Raw genomic sequence first — 21,383 nt, 5'->3', positions numbered from 1 at the left:
TTGAATTCAGTCAAGGAGACTGGCTAGGAGATACAGGTGAACAGCAATGAAGGGTCATTCTAGAGTAAGAACAGTAGGGTTGGAAAAAGGAAACAACGAAAAGCTCTGCGTCATTCGTAACCGATGGAAAGCAGCCTGTCTCCTGGTAACAGAATGGTTTGTCACCTTAGCTAATTTCCTCCGAGGCTAAAAGTCTTGGGACATAGGACCATATGTTTAAGTTGGGTGCATGGGATGGAGAAAGAGCAAGATAGAAGGATAGTGGACGGGATTCCAAGGGACAGGAATTGAGAACCTTCCATATGCCTGGTGTTATAATGCTAGATGCCAATGATAATCAGGGATGGGTGGCTAAAATTAAAGCTGCTGATTGCCATTTATATAGAAGAAAAAGAAGGTGGGCTCTTGAGAAAATCAAGTCACCTCTGCCCATTACAGCCTTCTACAGAGAGCCATCCCTTCTCAAACCCTTCCATGGCCACAGGCTAAGCAGGCTGTTGAAATAAAATCAAAATCTCACCTCCTCTTTCTTAGAGGCCTCCTGTGGGAGTGGCTTCCTGCTCTTGCCTCCTCTTCCAGTGGGTTTCAGTCTACCCACTCCTTTTCCCTTTGCGAGGCGGACAGTAGAAGATGCTCAGCTCCTCTGCCTGTGGCAGATCCTTCAGAGCGCAGAGTGGGGAAACTGAGGTAGGAAATGATCCACCTGCTCTGAGAATGCCAACTCTTTTACCTTTGCCACTTCTTCCTCTTCTAACTCTTTCTCCCAATGACCAGTCTGTGTTATGCCCATTTTAAGTTACATCTTGGGGGTGGTTAAAGAACAGGCAACACTGGCCTTCGGGTTGGCTGGTGCCCCATATCTGATGGGCGAGTGGTCTCTCATCCTGGGATTTCCAGCTCGTCAGCAACAATCAGCAGCTTTCACCTGAGCCCTTTGGGCTGGATTATCAGAGAATAAACCCGGTCAAGGAGTGGGAGGAGAGATGGGTCCCTGTGCTTTCCCATAGACTAGCTTTCCCTTGTTTTCAACTAGATGAGACAGATTGATTTTGGAATAAACCTCCATCTAAAAAAAAAAAAAAAAAACTTCTTTGTGGTTATTGTTTCATTTCATGAGCACCCATTTTCTCATTCTGGCTGTAGATGTGGTAGGTATGTTTATGGAGCGGCCTTGCTGAAAGAAAGATAATGAACATAGCAGTTATGTGCATAATTGCAGTTAATTATTATGTTGTGAAAGTGTGGTTGAACTTGATAAAGATTAACTTATAAAAACTTAATCTTTACTAAAAAGTGCCTGTTATTTGCCATTAATCACTACCGTGGATGTTTTTAAGGGAGTTTTTTCATTTATCCACTTGACAAATGAATTTTGAGCTCATACTGTGTGCCTGGCATTGTGCCAGGAGGTGGGGACAGCTGTGAGCCAACAGCCAGGGGCTGACCTCTGCCCTCCAGGGACTTACTGTCTGGCCAGAAGGACTGAGTAAATAAATCCGCAACCAACCATGTGCATCTCAATTTTATATAAGTTTATTATTAGTTAAGATATTTGTTAAATTCCTTAGTAAATGCAATTTTTCTAATTATGAAAGTATTTACACATAACACAAATACAAAACAAGAAAAAGTCCTTATCAGGCCATATATTGTGATTGGGTTTTAAAAAAATTGACTGGCGTGTAAACTGTGAACTGTCCAGGTACTCTCTGATGGGACTTAGAAGACATATTCTATAAATTCTATACAATGTCAGTTTGCAGGGTTTTTTTTAAATCATTGTTAAGACTTCACCTCTAAATATGTTTAAAAAGATACATTGATTTTTTTTTTCGTCCATCACATCTCTGCTCCAAGCCCCCTTGTCTGTGAACATTCAGCCCATTAGGAGAATGATACCCAAGTGCTTTCAAGCACAAATGTACCTGAATGCAGATTCTCATCCGGTGATGAGAGGCCTGGAGAATTCTGAGTCCTTGCTTATCAGTTTGAGCATGTCTTTATGCAGTTTTCTTGCCTGAAATTTGAGTGTGCCAACAGTCTATGTGAGAACAAATCAGTGTGCAACAGACTTGTCACCAATAACCTCTGTCCTGGTTTGCAGCTTTGCAAGTGGTGAGCTGTTTGACTTCTTAGCTGAAAAGGAATCTTTGACCAAAGAGGAAGCCACTGAATTTCTCAAACAAATTCTAGATGGTGTTTACTACCTACACTCCCTTCAGATCGCCCACTTTGATCTTAAGGTATGTTGCTGAGTGTAAGAGGGATAGAAGCTTATGCTGGTCACAGCATTGCTTCGCTGTTGGCTAAGAAAAGTTGAAGCATCTGAAAAGGATACACTTTTTTTCCTATATGGGTTTAATGAACAAAACGATCAATATAATCAGCAACATGAGTCTTAAGTCTGTAACACATGACTATTGGGGATTCCCAAACCTGTTTGTAGGCTAGAGGCTTAAGATTAATCGTTGTATTCAAGAATCCTTGGTGAAGAATCAAGGGATTTTTACCAGCCAGATCTTTAAACAGGGGGACTGCTGTTGGTTATGGGGCGTTCTCAGCCTTGCATGGCCACTGGCCACCCAGTTTCCATTCTTCTTTGGCTGCAGAGTGTGTAAGGTAGAAGATGTCTTGATCTCTATTCTCCATCTTGATGCAAAGGCTTCTGGGCCTGACTCTCTCATTGGCAATCAAGCCAGCTAAGTTCGGAGACTGGCTAATTGGGGTCTTTGCCTGGCTGGAGGCAAGGTGTTGTGGGAGATAAAAAGACATATCCTGCTCCCAACTGTCACAGAGGTTATGGTCTCATACATATGAGTTACAGGAAGTGAGCTGTAAAGTTGTAGGTACAATCTAAGGCAGTGAGAGGATAATCACAGAGTAGCAAGTTGATCATTTGCCAAGTGAATGATTCAGATCATTGGAACTAGGATAAGACTTCAGAGGAGGGAGGATTTTCTCCACTTATTGTGACGGAGCTATGAAGACCCCATCCAGATCCCCCAAACACTCACTAATTTACATCCGAAAGACTTGTACACACCCACGGCTCTCTTGCCTGGCATCTGGTTTCTAGCCCCTCGTGCTGGAAATGCCAGAGTAAATGCCCAGAGAAGCAGCTGTTAGCCATGGAGCACGGGGAGATGGTGGATAAATATCCCCACGTCCTCATACTACATTTGGAAAACTCTCGAGTGCTGCTCTTTGCCCCCAAGTTCCCCAAGGGACTGGGCTCCATGCACTCCCACCTTGTTGTACTGTTTTGGTAAGACACTTCTTACTGGCATCTTTCCTTCCATTTCCAGCCTCCGCATCCCTCTACCAGGTAGTCTCCTTAGTGTTCCCTCCCACCCAGATCCCTGTTACAGATCTGCTCTTGGGAGAACCTAAACCAAGACATTTTTCCTGGTGTTCTCTTGCAACTATCCTTTTATCGCTATTTTTCGGGGGAAAGGAAGTACTATTCTCCTACCTTGTCCTCAGCATAACATATAGCTTTTTTTTTATTGTGGTAAAATAAACATAATGTTAAATTTACCAGATTAACCCTGTTTAAGGATGCAGTTTAGTGACATTAAGTGTATTCACATTGTTATGCCACCATCACCGCCATCCATTTCTAGAAGTTACTGGTCTTCCCAAACTGAAACTATATATCCATGAAATACTAGCTCCCGTCTCCTCCCCACAGCTGCTGGCAACCTTTCTGCTTCTCTGTGAAAGTACTTATCCTTGGTACTTCATATTAAGTGGAATCATAACAGTGTTTGTCTTTTTTTTTGTCTGGTTTATTTCCCTGAGCTTAATGTCTTCAAGGTTCACCCATGTTGTAGCCTGTGTCAGGATTTACTTCCATTCTAAGGCTGAGTAGCATTCCCTTGTGTGTATAGACCACATTTTGGTTATCATCTGATGCACCTGGGGTTGATTGTGACAAATACTGCTATGAACATGGCTGTGCTATTTTTGTTTTCTTTTCTTCAAGCCTGAAAACATCATGCTTTTGGATAGAAATGTCCCCAGACCTCAGATCAAGATCATCAACTTTGGGTTGGCCCATAAAATTGACTTTGGAAATGAATTCAAAAACATATTTGGGACACCAAAGTTTGTTGCTAAGTTTCTTTACTCCTGTGGTCATTAATTTCTCACCAACATTACGCTGGTGAACTTCCCCCTGCTGTAGCATCATTTATTTCCCTGGTACATGTTTCTGGTTTGTTTCCTTCTGAAACTGAATGGGCATTTATTTCCTCTCAGCTCCTGAGATAGTCAACTGTGAACCTCTGGGTCTTGAGGCAGATATGTGGTAAGGAGCATGTACCCTTGATGTTGTCATCTTTCTGATTTATTTTACTAGTTTTCTGACATTTGTTTTTGTTTTCGATTTGTGTCTAGGAGTATTGGGGTAATAACCTATATTCTATAAGTACCCAAATCCACAACTCATATTCTTTCCCTCTTCCTTTGAGACCATATGTTTTATTAACCATTCTGTGTCATGTTGATCTCTTCAGTTTATGCATGCTTTTCATGTAAACATACTAATTTTACAGCCCCCCGAAATGGATTTAGTTTATACTAATTGAACGTTTTCTTCTAATTTGAAATGAGTCGTCATAAAGTACAGCATAATCACTGAAAAAAAGCACTGCTGTCCGTCACTGCCAAGAAAATAGAAAGCAGGTTTTTTTTTAATACTAGATCATATTCCAAATTAACTGTGTAGATGCATTCTATGCATGAAGCTGACGTTTTTGTGCATGACAAGTAAATGTCCTATAAAGTGTAATTGAATCTGAGGTGACCACCCAGCCACCAGATTGTAATCTTGCTCCTCATTCCCCTTATATGACATTATGGGAATGAAATGACTGCACATGAGGAATTATTCATGCTCTGTGCCCTACTTTATTAACAGCCTAAGTGGGGCCTCTCCCTTTCTTGGAGACACTAAGCAATAAACATTAGCAAATGTATCTGCTGTCAACTATGAATCTGAGGAAGAGTAATTCAGTAATACCAGTGCCCTAGCCAGAGATTTCATAAGAAAACTCCTCATCAGAGATCCAATGTGAGTGTCCATTGTTCCTGAAAGGTATTTGGCCGTGGGCCTCAGCTTGATGAGGGTTAGCACCTGTGCGTGCACGTAGCCACATTTGTGATGCAGGGTTGTCTCCCTGGCAAAGAGAAACTTACCACGTGGAACGCTTCAGGAAATGCAGGCAGGGCCCTTAGTACCTGCTCAGCCAGTCCCTGCAGGCACGGAGACGTCATTACACCAACGCGGGGGTTTCTGGCTTCTCTCCATGAAGCGGGCTCTGAACTGCATTTTCCATAGCATGTGCTTGGTGGGCCCAACCAGCGTGGGAACACCCTTTGTGTTTGCTTTCAGGTTACAGCTTTGCTTTTTTCTTTCCCCTCCCTCCACAAAGGAAGAGAATGACAATTCAAAATAGTTTGCAGCTTCCCTGGATCAAGGTGAGTTGTATATTGTGATGCATTTGGGTATTCTAGGGTATCCTGGAATTCATTTGCCCTAGGGCATTACTAGTTACCATGGGTTCTAAGCACAGGACGTGTATGGGGGTATTGTGTTTGCTGTTGGTTACATATTTTAAGATAACTGACAGATGGCAGTGTCCTAGTGATAATGGACGTGGAGAAGAGTAAGCCGCTGTGGTGCACGATTGAAAATGGGAATGGGAGGGCAAGTCCCCTCAACAACCAGTTTTGGTTTGAATTTTTTAAATTTATTTCCAGAATTTAAATATATCAAATCTGGATATCCAGCTTCTCTTGAAAAATCTGAAGGTCTGCCAACACTGAGCCCTCATTCCACAAGGCCTCAGGAGACATGGCACAGCTGCCTTTGTGCCAGAGCTTGTGGCCCCCCACCCCCCGGCGTATTACACCTTTACATGACCTGCCTGGTGCCTGTCTCTGCATTGTGTGCAGGAACTGACTTTGCTTCAGCTAGAGCAGAGAGGGTGAAGGGTGGAGGAACAGGGCATTTAGAGAATAAAATCATGAAATCCATCAACAGACTGTGATGCAGTGACCTCAGTTACAGAGGTAGGCTTGGGAAGCAGAGGGCTCCGCCTGTGGGAGCACCCAGCAGTTGCATGGGCTCCTGCAGAAGGCAGGGATGTCTCCTCCTCTCAGCGGTAGAGCTAAATGGCATCCTGAAAACAATGCAGTACGAGAGATTCTAATGCTATTGGACAGACTGAATTTGCTGACCTCTCAGGTCTCTACCAACTCTAAAGTACTTGATGATATTAAGTTCAGATGCCTCCTAACATGATCTCATCATGACTCTTGACATTTCCAAACTCTCTTATGGAAATTATAACTCAGTCTGATCCAAGCTCAACTTTCCAACTTTCAGTATATATGGAGTTCATCACACTCTTAGCCACATGTGTTAGGCTCTGGGGACTAAGTTCCAATATCGTGTATCCATCATCCCAACTTGTTTTGTTATTTTGGTAAGATGAATGTATAGGTATCCCAAATACTGAGAGGTTTCAGAAAGTTGTGTGACACACTTCCGTAATTTGAGAGCTCTAAATTTTTTTTTGTTAGGCTTTCATTTTAGCCTAAAGATTCCCAACAAGCACTTAGTAGAAAAGCATCGGCAGTAAACATGGAAAAATTCAAGAAGTTCGCAGCCCGGAAAAAATGGAAAGTAAGATTATTTGATAAGGACATATTCACTAATATTATTTCCTCTGTGGTGCTCCCCCTGGTCTATCCTCATCTCTCCTGATGCTGGTAATATTTTAAAAATGCATAAAAAAAAAAATCACTGTGTAGTCTTCTGAACCATTACTCTGTTTACAAGACAAGCAAAAATAATATTTCAGTTCTATTTAACTCATCTTCTCACATGTAATTTTGCATTTTTAAAATCAAAACCATTCCCAGGGCAAGTTTTGAACCAGCACAATAAAATTATAGTGCAGTCTTTTTCTAACTGCAACAAGCCACATTTTAAATACATTTATTCTTTGTGGTAAGCAGCGTGGCGTTACATTTATTTCAGAACTTATGTAAATGGTTCCTTAAATCCAGCTGTGGTCTGTGGGGAGGGGGCATGCACATGTCCAGTGTGTCTCATGTACTCCCTAGCAGGGTGAGTGGCCTCTGCAGGGCCTGTGTGGGACATGGCTCTCCAAGGCAGTCCAGCCAGCTGTGGACAGTCAGAATCAGGGTTAAGAAGGTGACAGGAGGGCTTCCTGTGGCCCATGGTGATACCAAGCCCAGAGGAAGTGGGTACCTGCTATGCTTCCCCACTAGGTAGAAATGTGCCTCATTTTTATACCCATTCGGCTGGGGGTGCCAGGATAGGGATGAGGAAGACCTCAGCACTGGGTTACTTTAGTGTGACTCTTACTTTCAAAAGGCTTTAAATGTAGAGCCAACTACCCTAAGTGTCTCTCTCTCTCTCTCTCTCTCTCTCTCTCTCTCTCACACACACACACACACACACACACACACACACGATCTACGATCTTTACCTGTTGCTTCTGCCTTTGAGAGTAAGCACAGATGCACTCGTCCTACAGGTTAGGCAGTCCCCTACCTGCTCAACAACTCTCTGAGTTCTGATGGTCACAGTAGGTGCCGTTACTAGCTTGCCTGGCACAAGGACGCAAGGCAAGGCCTCTCCATGCTGTGGTGCTCTGAGGGGGGCATGCAAGGGGTTTGCCAGTGTAAGCTCTCTTCCCCAAGGAGGAGAGAACACCAGGAGAGAAGGGATGCAGGGCATCCAGCTGTGGGTTAAAAATAATAAGGCAGAAGAAGAATCTCTCCTGTTGCCTGGATGTATAAAATGTTTAGAATTATTCTTTAAGCAAATATGACTCAGTGTACTCCCCCGATGAGCACATTCAGTCAGCAGTGATGCCTCTCAGAAGACTGTGTCATCTGCACTGATCTGAGTTTTGTTACCTAAGCTCTCTTCTTCCCTTGCCTTTTTCTTCTCTTTTTTTTTTTAAAGCAATCTGTCTGCTTGATATCACTGTGCCAAAGGTTGTCCCGGTCGTTCTTGTCCAGAAGTAACATGAGTGTTGCCAGAAGTGACGACACTTTGGTAAGCAGACCAGTCCGCCTTGGGGAGGGTCTTTCTCAGCGCTGTGTAGTTGGAACGGGTAAGTTGTTTGATTTGTCCAGCCGCCGAGGAACCGTGCAGTCACGGGCATGTCCGGCCTGTTCCTCCTCCTCTGAGGCATGGAGGTGGCGTGGCTGATCTGGTGTGTCCGATTGCTGCTTCTGTCCTTTTTTCTCCTTGTTTTGGTGGCGCTACACCCACTCCACCCCACTACCTCTGGCACTTCCACCCCCTCCTCCTTCCCCCAACTCAGTTGGATAAAAGTACTGAACACACACACACACACACACACACACACACCAGGAAATGAGGGGAATACACACACACACACACACACACACCAGGAAATGAGGGGAATGCAGGGGGGCGTTCTGTGTGATCGGTGGCAGACCAGGAGGCTAAACCCACTTGCTTGGCTGTCATCTCATTAACTGTCCAAGGCCCTTGAAAACAACTCCATAATCTTTTTCCTCTAATCCAAACTGAAACCTAATCATAGGTTAACTCTTCAGATATAACTGGACACATCTGAATTCAACAAGACTTTCCCCTGATGGTCAGACAACAGGGCTTTGTGAACCACGGAGGTAAAGGGAACTCCAGAAAGGCAGAAAGGGTGGTTGGGTGGGAACCAGCTCCAGTATCTGAATAGTCAGTGTTCCCTGAGTAGAATCCGGGAACCCCAAGGGTGGGATCCTACCTCAGCAGACACGAACTCTTTCCTTTCCCTGAAGGTGGTTGCCTCGCTGCGGTTTCAGAGCTAGCCTTGTAGAGTGGAAAGGGCTTGGAGATGTTAAAAAGAAAGTAAGAGAGAGAGAGAGGCAGATTAGGAGTAGAAGGAAGGGGAAGAGGCTGGTTTTGAAATTGAGGGTAGCAGTGGGTCTGTGCACAAAAAAGAACTATTCATCTAAATAAGATAATGAGATTGATGAAATACTGCAAATACTGTAAATTAAAATCATCCTGAATAATGAGTTGGGGGAAGATATAAGTGTTGCAATCAAAAGTTTAGGGCAGGAGAGGGCCTCGGGTCTGGGTAGGAGGAGCTGCAGGTGGGAAGATCCCACCCTCCTGGTCCCGGCTTTAACCGTCTGTTCACCACTCCTGTTCTCCCTGCTTCTCTTGGTCTCTTCGCCATCCACTTGGATTGTGATGGAAGAGCAAAACCAGTGGCATTGTTAAGCATGTATTCAACACAAATGTTGTCAGAACCCCGATGAAATTTGTTTGAATTCAAATCCATAGAGAAGAAAAAGCAGGCAGAGGAATGCTCGCCATTCCATCACCACGAGCAGAGATGCGGCCTCTGTAGATACACTTTTCCAGATTTGAAATTTTAGTAGCCATCCCTCTGTCAATTCAGAAATTTTGTTTGGAATTTTTCAAGCTTATGCCTTGGTTTTAATATGTACTGTATTTTGGAAATATCTTATTATGAAAAACTTTGATAAAGTGGCAAAGATTTAACAAACTTGTTCAACATTCTCTAGTTATTTTCCCTTTGTAATTAGGTATCTGTTTTCCTTTTTCTGGCCTTTATTTTTACCTTTCTTCCTCTTTTAGGGCCTATTTATAAAAAATAATTGTGACCAGCATTCAGAATATTTTGCCATATCTATCCCTAGAGAAGGAAGAATTTCTAGTAATTAAAGAAATGATAATCCCGTAATTGGAAAAATTACAAATTGAGACTTTCTTATTCAAAAGCATCATTTCCTTGGTTCTGTGATTTCCTCATCTAGGATGAGAGGCTGAGTTATACCTACAATTTCCACAGTGGTTTCTGGGGCTATGTATTTTGAAAGATTCCTAAGATAAACACAAAGAGTAGTCGGTCATCAATCATTGTTCTAAATCTAAATCCGGAAAGCTGCTTGCTCTCCAGGCGATGATGCAGGTGGCATTAAGGCACAGGTGAATAGTGGATGGCATTAGTTTCCAACATGGAAGCGGCAGAAAGCAGCCTGCTTCCCTTCATGACCACGTGGATTTGGTGATGAGGTGACATGCTTTCCTTGGAATGCTCCTTTTAACAGATGAGCATTGATTTCTCTTATGTTGATAAGAGGATTGTGTCCAGCAAACTAACTCTTTTTCTCTTCACTGTCTCTCTCAGGATGAGGAGGATTCCTTTGTGATGAAAGCCATCATCCATGCCATCAACGACGACAACGTCCCAGGCCTGCAGCACCTCCTGGGCTCATTGTCCAACTATGACGTCAACCAACCCAACAAGGTCTGATATGTTCTGCCAGGGGCAGCGGGGGAGCAGGAGGGTCACACTGACTGTACACCTCCAAGTCCAAGCTGGAAAGGCCGCATCCGCAGCTCTGTTCTCCCTGTTGCCATCTACATACTGTGGGGAAAATCACTGCGGCCTGGGGAAGGAATTGAGCGAGAAATAAGGTCTTTTGTACTGAGGACCTTTCTTCATGCAAGGCCTTTCCACATGTACCTATTGCACCTCTAACCATGAAATTTTAAATGCACTCATCCCGCAAATGAAAATGTCACCTTTGACTGAATCCAGAAGAGCAAGTGCTGTGTGTTCTCCTGATTCTCCCTGCCTGCTACCCAGTAGTAGTCACATGCCTATGTGTGCAACAGCAATGACAGTTTTCCTTCCCTACTAAATCTGAAAAGAAGTATTTCTTCTCTCTCTCTTATTCCAGCATGGGACACCTCTGTTACTTATTGCTGCTGGCTGTGGGAATATTCAAATACTACAGTTGCTCCTTAAAAGAGGCTCAAGAATCGATGTCCAGGATAAAGTCATTATTCTGTTTCATTGCAATGGAATTAATCTTTTAAGTGTTCCCAAATGTCCCTGATCATAGAGGTAACTTAGAAAAATACCTGTGTGCCCTACTGCATTTCTCAGGTTCCTATAAAGAATGGTTTCCTATAAATAGCCTGGCCCCACCTAACCTACGTTGTAAAGAGAGAGGCAGACACCCCTTCCGCTTGGCTCTGCTGGCTCGGCATCAGCTGTTCTTTGTGCAGTACCCCAGACTCACTCCTTACCAATGACACTAACTCAACAGTGTTATCAGACGTCACATTTGGGAAAGTTTTCACTATCTAATTAATCTCATGAGTAATGTATTTGCCTTCATGTTTATCAGGGCAACAGAGTAAGGGTGCTACACTCAGAGGTATAGTTGCACTGTAAGTAAAGACAGTTGATGAGCAGCCCATAGTCACTACAATAGACGTGTCATCCGCCTCCAGAGACTTCCTGCAGAGCTGTAAGTGGACTGGATCCCACCCTTGACAACAGAGGGAATTCTAACCAGAGGTTGAAATGAAGATTTTAAGAAAAGAAGAACAACTTCTTATTTTGAAATAATCGTAGATTTACCAGAAAAGTTGCAAAGATAGTAGAGAGAGCTCCTGTGTCCCCTCACCCAGCTTCCCGGATGTTAACATCTTATTTAAGTTGGTCCCTTTATCAGAAATGAAGAGTGAAATGGGGGTTCCATTCCCCTTAGAAGATGCTCCTTTGGAGGGTGGGGTCACGGAGAGGGAAATGGAGTGGGTCTGGGTGAGAGGTGCGTTCACATCCACCAGCTCTCGGGAAATGTGACTCTTCATTGGTTTCTGTACAGGGTGGCTCCAATGCCATCTACTGGGCCTCACAGCATGGCCACGTAGAGACCTTGACATTTCTCAGTGCGAACAGATGCCCTTTGGATGTTAAAGACAAGGTAAGGCCACTTCCCTTCTTAGGGACAGGGCACATAATAAAAGGCTGCATTGAGTGTTAGCATGCCATGTGCATCGGGACCCAAAGAACGGGAAGAATTCAGGACCAGCATCTTCCTGCAGAGAATTTAATTTGTAAGTTTCTTTATGCTGCTGGCTTGATCTAATATCAAAATCTGCTTTTTGCAGAAGTCTGCTAGATAGTTGGCATAATATGCAAGCCATGAATTGTCTTCCCCCGACCATGAAAACTCAGTTCCACTAGGAAGGCAACCAGAACGAGCTGAGTCCTGAATCTCTCACTGACCTGCCATGTGCTGCGTCTCTTTACCATCCTCTTCCTCTTAAACGTGGCTGACAAGGCCAACTTCCCAGTTGCTGGTAATGGCTTAATGAGACAGTGCATGAAAAGTAAGGCATTGTGGGGCAAAAATATGAAAATTATCAACTTTGGCAGATACCTTCCTTTCACGTGAACATGTTCTGTTCAGGCCACACAGCAATCCTGTGGCTTAGTCAGCAGGGCTGGAACACGCACCTGGGATTCCCGCCTTCTCATATGTTGTGTATAGTATGTGGCCCTTCTCTGCTTCTAATTCTTGTAGACTAATTTGTCGTGTTCATTCAGGGCCACCACATGTAGTTGTATGGATTGTGCACTGTACCATATCTAAGGATGACATTTATACCAAAGATACTTGTATTTTTTATGGCAGTTTTCTGTCTAGTGGCAACAAGCATCTTGCTTTGTTTCATCTTAAGTCAGTTTATTCTGACAATTTTTTGGCACAGAAAGTCAAATATGTTAAGGAAGTGGCACCTATTACTAATTTACAGGAAATTATTGCATGGGCTAACAGTGATGTTTTTTAAAATCTCTGATAATGTAAGAAATAACACTGTACACATAAACATTGAAATGAGAAGCTTGTTAATAAATGAAACTGCTTAAAGAACTTACTATTAAAAAAGGAATTTTGTTTCAAAAACAAAGCACATAGTTAGAAATACCAGTATATAAAGAAGGCTGAGAATAGCCCTCACCAGAAAGGAAAATTATTTTTCCCTGGGGCAGGCTTATGACAAACAGGATGACCAGGTATGTGGGTCTGACCCTAGCTGCTTGGTGGGCACTCCACCTGAAGCCCCTGCCCAGTCACCAAAGAGGCAACTGGCACAACGCGGGGCGGGCCCCACCACAGCTGACGACATGGAGCAGGGCATGTGTGGGAGTGGGCCCCCAGTCCGTGGGTTCTCATCCTCGCATCCTTCTCCCACAGGCAGCTCTGAACCTATGGCCCTTTCTTTTGCAGTCTGGAGAGACAGCCCTTCACATGGCAGCTTGCTATGGCCACGCGGATGTGGTTCAATTACTGTGCAGCCTCGGCTCTAACCCCAATTTCCAGGACAAGGTGGGTCATGGTAGTGGAAGTCCTTGCTTTGTTCTGCTCTGGGCAGGCAGCCAGATGATATGGTTGAGTCCTCTGGAGCTTTATCCAAATTAGGTCTTCTGTTTATAGAGGACAGGGCCTCAGAGGCACTGACATTCATTCATTCATTCTTTTAATCCTCTGGACAACCATGGGATTAATGGGATTAATATATAAATCAGGTAATATAGAAATCAAATGTACAAATACACATGACTTGATTGTTTTTCCCACAACTCTTGATGTGTGATCAAAAACAGAATGATGAGAACCAAAGCAGTTCTCATGGCTTGGGGCCGCCTTCACATGGTTTCAGAATCCTTGAGAAGCATTGCGTCCTTGGGCTAGACTCAAGGCCAGATAATGATGTTTGAGTTCATTTCAAGTTCATTTGCTCAATAAATAATGAGAAGTGCCTTTTGGGCATTACTCTTGAGCAGTGAAGCCTTGATTCCCCTGGCTGGTCCTTTCAGATCTTCGATGTTTCATTGTGTCTCCTCCCTTATCTGTGAGTCAGAAGCAGGGAGGGAGTGACAACAACCTATGAGGTATGTTACTGTTATCAACGTTTTCATTTTACAGAAGAGGGAATTGAGGCAAAGAGTAGTTCAGTAACTTGCCTGAGGTCACACAGCCCATAAGTGGTGGAGCCAGGGTTCAAACCCACATAGTCTGGTTCTATGTTTGTAACCACTATACTACAGCAGCCTCTCTTAGCTAGATAATATGTGTCTAATGATGCTGACCATGAGCATCTAGGTCTTACAGCCCAACAGACCTCACAGCCTGCCCTTTGCTTGACTCATTAAAGCACACTTATCACAATCATCTCCCAGAGCAATAGTAGGCTCATCTTTGTGTTAGATACATGCACAAATCTTGAGGCATTCTGTTAGAAGAATTCTTATTCAGAGAAGCATTCTCCCACTGTTAGCAGTCTCAGATGAAGTAAAAATGAAGGCACTTCTACAGGAAAGATGCTTTAAATCCACCCACACTGGGGCTCTGTTGTCCAGAAGAGCTGAGCCCTAAGGAGCACCTAAGGAAGTGGTTCCAGTAGATTCCCAAAAACTCAGCTGTCAGTAAAATGCTAAGGAAGCCGAGTTCATCCAGCACAAAAGCACTGAGGAAAGAAAACAAATGAAGGAGAGACATCAGACCTGTGTCCGTTATTTCACATTACTGTCACCAGTAACTACAAGCTCTTTCTTTCCACTGCCTTGACTTTGCTGCTGAATTCGGCATGGACTTTCACCATGCCATCCTTTTTTGCATCTTATTGCCTTTTCTCTTCCTCTATGCATTTGTCTCCTTGGCCAGGAAGAAGAACCCCCTCTGCACTGTGCTGCCTGGCATGGCTGTTACTGTGTGGCCAAAGCCTTCTGTGAAACAGACTGCAATATGAACATTAAGAACTGAAACGGAGAGACACCCCTTTTGACAGCCTCTGCCCGGGGCTACCAAGACATTGTGGAGTGCCTGGCTGAACATGGAGCTGACCTTAATGCCTCTGATAAGGTACTTTGTGAGTGAATGCTTCACACTTACTGAGAAGTGATCTGAGGGGCTGGAGGGACCACAAGACTCCTTGACAAGTTTACCTAAAATAATAAACTTGAATGCAGCAAATTGTAATTATTCTTTCTCTACTCTGTTCCAAAGACTCTCTGAACTTTTCTAGATTCAGATTAATAATTAATTTTCATTTGTGGCATATATGCCTGAATGACTCAGGGTACTACTTTATTTTTAGACATTTTAGCTTTGGAGCAGGTCCAGTGATCATCTCTGAGCCCAAGACAATCCTCATTTAGGACCAGAATTGGCAACATACTAGTAATTTGTAGGTAAACAAAGGAATAGGTGATTTATTGACTTCCATCACCTGCTGTTTCGTAGAGGGACTGTAAACCACTCGTAATTGTCGAACAATCTTAGTTCTAGACCAGATGTTGTTTTTTAATTAAGCAAATGAGCATAATCTGTTTTTATTGTGAACTTGTACTTAAGTGAGGCTGTGATGTCATATATCATTAGATTTGGGACTCTAGGAATTTGGTAACTGCCATTTGTGGATGGTGTTGTTGGTACAGAGAAGTGGTTCTCAATGGGGGGCAATTCTGTGCCCAGAAGACATTTGATGATGGCTCAGGGATATCCTTTGGTGGTCATGGTGAGGGTGGAGGTCACCTCTGGCATCTAGTGGACAAAGGCCAGTAGTGCTATACATCCTGCCACCCACGGGATAGGCCCACAAGGTCAGCAGTGCTGGGCGGAGAAACCCTGGAGCAGCTAAGTCCCAGGAGTGTTTCCAAACCCTTCCTAGCTCCTGACTCAATATATCTGTTCACCAGGGCTTCTGTAATGGTGGTAGGAATTCCCAGGCTGGTCTTCCATGGGAGCCAGAGGTCGTTCTGTTTGCTTCTCAGGTATGTGACAGACCTTGAGGAAATCATGTCAGTCACTTTCTCAGTTTCTCCTAATGTAAAATAAAATAATAGGCTTTCTAACTGGTTAGTAAAGATTGCCGAGCAAATGTTTTTGAAAGTGTTTTTCAAATACCTGGTAAAGCAGGCCATTAGAGTACCAATAATTATTCAGGTCCTATAAATTCAGAGATTAGAAGTGTTGAGTTTTTCTCTGTAATTGTGCTGGCGAAGCCTAGATTAATCACACTGATGGCCACTTTAGCCTGTGGTTAGTCAGAGTGGAATGGCTGAAGGCCCTTCTCCATCCCCCAGGAGTAAAGTTTGGGTTTTCTAATCCTTCTTCAGACTTTGCAGGAGCAATTTTTGCCAGGTAAGCCTGGCTCAGTGGCAGCAGGAAAGGCAAGTGGCCAGGTCCACGTGCTAGGGACAGCACTCATGGCCCTGGTATTTGTTGCAGGACGGACACATTGCTCTTCATCTTGCTGTGAGACAATGTCAGATGGAGGTCATCCAGATCCTCCTCAGCTAGGGATGTTTCATCGATTTCCAAGACAGGCATGGCAACAGCCCTCTGCATGTGGCCTGCAAAGACAGCAACGTGCCTATTGTGGTGGCCCTCTGTGAAGCCAGCTGCAGCTTGGATATCTCAAACAAGGTACGCCGGACGGAAAGGTCCCCGCAGAGTCCGCCTGTGTCTGTCCGTTGCCCTGCTACTGGGTTTGGGCCAAGTTTCTCTCTGCATGTCTTCATTGCTCAGAGTCAGCATTACTCATAAGGACCTGCTGTTTTTTATAGGACATTCCACTTTAAGTCATATTTTACATATGACTTAGGAGTAATTTTCTAGAGTAACAGAAAATTATTACACTCATAAATACTTCATACCTGGCTTACCACTTATGAGCATTGAAAAAAGTGTGTGTATGGAGGGGCGGGGGGAGTTGTATCCTCCTGTAGAGGAATCAAACAACATGGTATAAATTAGGGTATCTTCCTGCAGCACTACATCTTCAGGAAAAGACCTAATGACTTATGATTTGATTGAGATTCCTAGGACCAGATTTCTTATGTTTCCCCTACTGAGAGTTGGATGGTCAAATGTTCATAACACCTTCCTTGTGCTAAATAAATTTAGTAAGACTAAAGGCACACTGTAATTTGGTGAATAATAAAGAAGTGAGAATAAATAATTACATCATCTAGGTTGATTAAAAAACCCAGTATGTTGACTTTGGTAAGTTAGCTCACACGCTCCCTTTTCCCTGAATACCATCTAGGGTTTCATCACCAAGTACCATAGAACATGGATATTCAAGTGTTTTGTCCATGTAACTTTATGGTAGGCAAGCACTGTTCTGTTATGATTGTGCTAAAAACAACATCTAAGTAGAATTAACTGTTTAAGTGTGGGAAATGTTTGTTTATAAATGGCAGGCATGATGCCAGCAGAATTTTATGATGATTTGTTTGAAGTAAAAGAATATCTGAAGCAGCCAGAAAATTATTCTTCCACAAAAAAATTATTCCTCTTGTCTATTATGTGATTAATCCTAGTAGAAATCGAAATTGGTAATCTTCACATTCTAGATGTATGAAAAGGCAGTATCCCAGGTCTTAGCCATTAGCTGCTGGTTGCTTTCTTAGTTTATTCCATTCTAATCTTGCCAAGTCTGTTATGGAAGTGCCTTAAGGGGAAAGCCAAGTGTAATATTAAGGAACATCAAGACCTTCGCTTTCCTTCCAAGAGTCTCTAAATGAATAAAAAGCAGCTTCGGGGAACATTGTGGCACTCATTTGAATAGCTTTGGATGTGTGTGCACAGCTGCCTACTGTGTGCACAACTTCTGGGCTTAGCTGTCTCCTGTGAAGGGGAGGGACAAAGTGTGTCATGCTGCTTGGTACTCATCTAAGGAAGGGATTGGGTGTTTATCCCATGCCTGTATGCAAGGTGCACTGAAATACCCAGCAAGATAATCCTAGACTCATGTTTAAAAACAACTGGGGTAGTTAATGGAAAAGTCTCTATGCTTTTGATTTTGCAGATGGGTGTGGTCATTCATATATGCCCACAAATGTATTCTTACCGAATGTGGCCCAGAGAGGGCATTTGGTGGATGATTTTGTTATTACATGGAGCTCAGGTGAAGCAGAACCATTAGTTGCACAATTTCAACCTCTTGAAATCATCAGCGTGGTTCAGACCAGTACTCAGAACCAGCCCAGAGCATCCGCTTGCTGGTGATAAGCAGTTCTGGTTCTTGTACCTGCAGACAGGCCCCCAGGGTGCCTTCAGTGCCCAGAGGCCCAGTGCACTGCCACCTCTGGGCCTCACACCTTCTTCAGAAGGGTTGATGTCAGCTTTGTTTCTGTATTCCTTTTTTTGGTTTTTTTTTTAGGAAAGCAGGTGGGGCTCTAGCAGTGCCTAAAAGATATGCAGAAAGTAAGAGGAAGACATTATTTCCACAGAAAGCACATCTGGCTTTACATGGACTTACCCTAGTAACCATGGATGTGGCACAGTGACAACCCGTGTCCCACGGGCAGACTTCACCCCCTTTCCCGTGCCATGCCCTGCCTTTTCCTTACCAAGATTCAGTGTCTGCAAGACAAAGATGGCCATTGAGCTCCTACCCCTGTCCTCAGTATGTGAAAGGGACTTGGCACTATGTTTGGTGCTCATTGCAGACTGCAGACATTTTAGTCTTCTCGTGAAAATCAGGAGAGTGGCTGTAGAACTCCGCGTGCTGGGAGGCGCCTGGGGGAGCTGAGCTGGATAGTGCAGAGTGCACGCCCTTAAACGTTTCTTCCTCTGGGTGGGTTATTCTTACCAGTGAAGATAAAGCATGTCATACACATGCATTCACCTACACGCACCTGCTCACATGTGCAAACACCTCTGTGAGCATGAGTGAGCACCCTGGGCCTGCCCAGCACAGGGCAGTGCCCTTCTCTGACAGCCTGGTGTGCGGGAGCTGTGGATAGCACCGGAAATGGTTCTCAGCCCCATGCTGCTTGTCCCTGAACAGCATCTCACTGTGGTCACTGCTGAAACAGAGGCTTAGGCCATCTGAACATTAAAGAAGCCAGGGAATGCTTTTCAGAGGTGATCATTTAAAATGATTAGGACTTTGGCAGAAGAAGAAGGGAGAGTATCTTTCACACCGCGTGGTGCGTGAGTGTGTTTGGGGACTGACTGGGAGCCCCTGGAAGCCCCTGTCGGCAAAGCACTATAGGTATTCAGGAAGGAGGGAATGGGCAGGGGGGAAGTGCAGTTGAGAAGGGCCTTGGGTCTGGGGGGTGAAAGCCCTGGACTCTAACGCCAAGGAGTTAGGGTTTTGTTCTGTCAAAGGTTGGGTTCCTTCAAAAGTGTAAACTTCCTGGTCCCTTTCCTCCTTCCCACTTCCCTTGCTGTCCTTCTCCACTCTAGAACCCTCCATTTCATTGCCAAGGTCATCTTCCTTGCACACAGTCCAAACATTTCATCCAAATCTCCAAGGCCTCCTCTGTTCCTTCTCACTTCAACTCTCGGGTATTTGAAAGCTTAATATCTGCTTTCTAAATCACTCTAGAAGAGATAGCCCGAACTTGTACACACACTGGGACATTATTTACACAGGCAAGAAATGGAACCCCCTTATGCATCCATCCTTAGATGGCTGGCAAATGAATGATGACATATCCACATACGGAATAGTGTTTGGGAATCTAAAAGAATGTGTTAGATTGAGTTACAGACCTGGACGAGTATTCATAATCTATTGTTAGGTGAACACAGAATAGAATGATCATGACAGTATGAGCATGTCTTGGCTTTTCAAATTATTTATCTCCTTGTATGGATTCATAGAGAAATGCTTGGAAGGAAATGTACCAAAGGGTAAGTAGGATTATCTCTCAGTAGGAGCACCAGGGAAGGGCAGAGCAGGGAAGGGGCACCTCTGTTTTTTACCGTATTTCCCATCCTGTTATGGGGATATTCTAAATGGGCATGTGGTAACTTTATAACAAAAACCTGTATTTGCAAATAAACAGAAAACAGGTACCCAAACTTTCTCAGTTCTCAACATCCTTAATGTCTCAGTAATATTCTTCATGATTTTCCCAGGACAAAAGAAACACCTATTTTGTCTATTAAGTAGCTCAGTCCAGACCACTCGGTAAGAATTTATGTTTATATTTAGGATCTGTTAGGAAAAAAGATCAACATAAACTGAAAAGAAACTATTCTTTTTATTTCACTCTTACATGACCACAATTTTGTATTAATGGGATCCGTGTGCCTTGACTCAATTCGGTCATCACCCCCCTTATTTTCTGTTATACACTGATTTCTCAAGAAACTTGCTTATTACAGCGGCTGCCAGACCCCGCCATGCAAAGACATGATCTCAGCAAAAGGCAGGCAGTGCAATCTAATGTTGAGACTCTGAACTACCTGGAGCTGGTAGTTCACCTGGTATCCAAACCCACTGGTTCCACCAGAAATTTAATATATTCTTCAGCACCCTATGAATTCACCTCACATTCATGAAGGTGCCTCAGCACACAGTTTGGGAACCACGGGCATAAAAAATGTTGGCCTGATGGGTATGGCCTGGAAATTTCAGCTCATTAGTGTGTTTTCAACAGCCGTCCTTCCATCCCTTCTTCCTTTACTGTGTCTAAATTTGGATTGGGGTACAGATCTTTCTGGAACTTTGGGGCCCTTTAAGGCCTGATTCATGCCTCCTTTCTGGTGGCGCAGCAGGAAACTTAATTTAGTTATCGTGTGATAAGCCTCCCACTTGTTCATCCTTTGAAGTTTTATTTTGAAGTTACTCTTTTAAATGAATAATACTTGAAAATGTTCTGCTTGGCTTCCTCCCTCAGGAGAAGGCATGGATCCGAGATCCCTCACACAACATTGGCCCTATGGGATCCACTCTGTACATGTCATCCTCAGCAACAGTTGTGAGGAGGACTGTCCTTGGTCTTTTTCTTTCTTCCAGTATGGACGAACGCCTCTGCACCTTGCAGCCAACAATGGGATTCTGGACGTGGTCCGCTACCTCTGCCTGACAGGCGCCAACGTGGAGGTGCTGACCTCAGCGAGTAGCCTTCTGGCAGGAGAAAGCGATCGCAGACGTCTCAGGGCTCCTGGGCATCAGAGGAAAGGGATTGCTTGGCAACTGCATTCTAAAGCAGACAGGCTGCTATTAGCTACAGCATCTCCACTGTGGTTACATAAACATTTGCCCACGCAGACCCAGGGTGATATCCTGTTAACTCTCTGTCCCCTTCTCATTTCTCTGTTCCTGCGCTGCCAGGAACGCCTGCTACTTCCCACTGGCCGAGTCCCCGTGTTACATGCAGTGCCTTTGCAGGTTTTGTTAGCTCTGGGGGGGGTTCTTTCCTGAAGGCTCCTCATCCACTGCAGGGCACTAGAGATGCTGGGGGCTCTTTGCGAAGGGACAAGGAAGGGACCCTTCAGGGTGGAAACAGCAGATAAGAGCTACTCTCTGGTTTAAAAAGTGACTTTGCTCTTAGGCCTGCAAGGTATTCATTCTCTTTGCCCCTCACTCCCAACTCTAGATCCCCCAGCAGAAGTCCTTTGGTTCACATTTCCTGAAATGCCAGAGAGGAAAACGACCTCAGCTAATGAGATAAGGCTACCATTTTACTGATGCGGAGAAATATTACCATGTGACGTGTTTCTGGTCCAAT

At 44.1% G+C, this 21,383-nt stretch overlaps 1 protein-coding gene across 1 annotated transcript in view; it reads left to right on the top strand.

Moving 5' to 3' along the window:
• Nucleotides 1–21,383, top strand: part of LOC118922051 (death-associated protein kinase 1-like) — a 79,366-nt gene that overhangs the window by 25,081 nt on the left and 32,902 nt on the right. The window contains 15 exon segments of the mRNA XM_057499400.1: nucleotides 2,105–2,243; nucleotides 3,986–4,133; nucleotides 4,261–4,309; nucleotides 4,399–4,425; nucleotides 4,922–5,074; nucleotides 5,436–5,481; nucleotides 6,602–6,691; nucleotides 8,006–8,098; nucleotides 10,233–10,352; nucleotides 10,789–10,887; nucleotides 11,725–11,823; nucleotides 13,135–13,233; nucleotides 14,572–14,769; nucleotides 16,138–16,335; nucleotides 20,669–21,064. Coding sequence (XP_057355383.1) covers nucleotides 2,105–2,243; nucleotides 3,986–4,133; nucleotides 4,261–4,309; nucleotides 4,399–4,425; nucleotides 4,922–5,074; nucleotides 5,436–5,481; nucleotides 6,602–6,691; nucleotides 8,006–8,098; nucleotides 10,233–10,352; nucleotides 10,789–10,887; nucleotides 11,725–11,823; nucleotides 13,135–13,233; nucleotides 14,572–14,769; nucleotides 16,138–16,335; nucleotides 20,669–21,064 — 1,954 coding nt within the window.

This window comes from Manis pentadactyla, chromosome 3 (assembly GCF_030020395.1).
Source record: "Manis pentadactyla isolate mManPen7 chromosome 3, mManPen7.hap1, whole genome shotgun sequence".
In the NCBI taxonomy this organism is placed as follows: Eukaryota; Metazoa; Chordata; class Mammalia; order Pholidota; family Manidae; genus Manis; species Manis pentadactyla.
The sequence above is the reverse complement of the archived record's forward strand: the minus strand, read 5'-3'. Positions and strand labels throughout refer to the sequence as shown.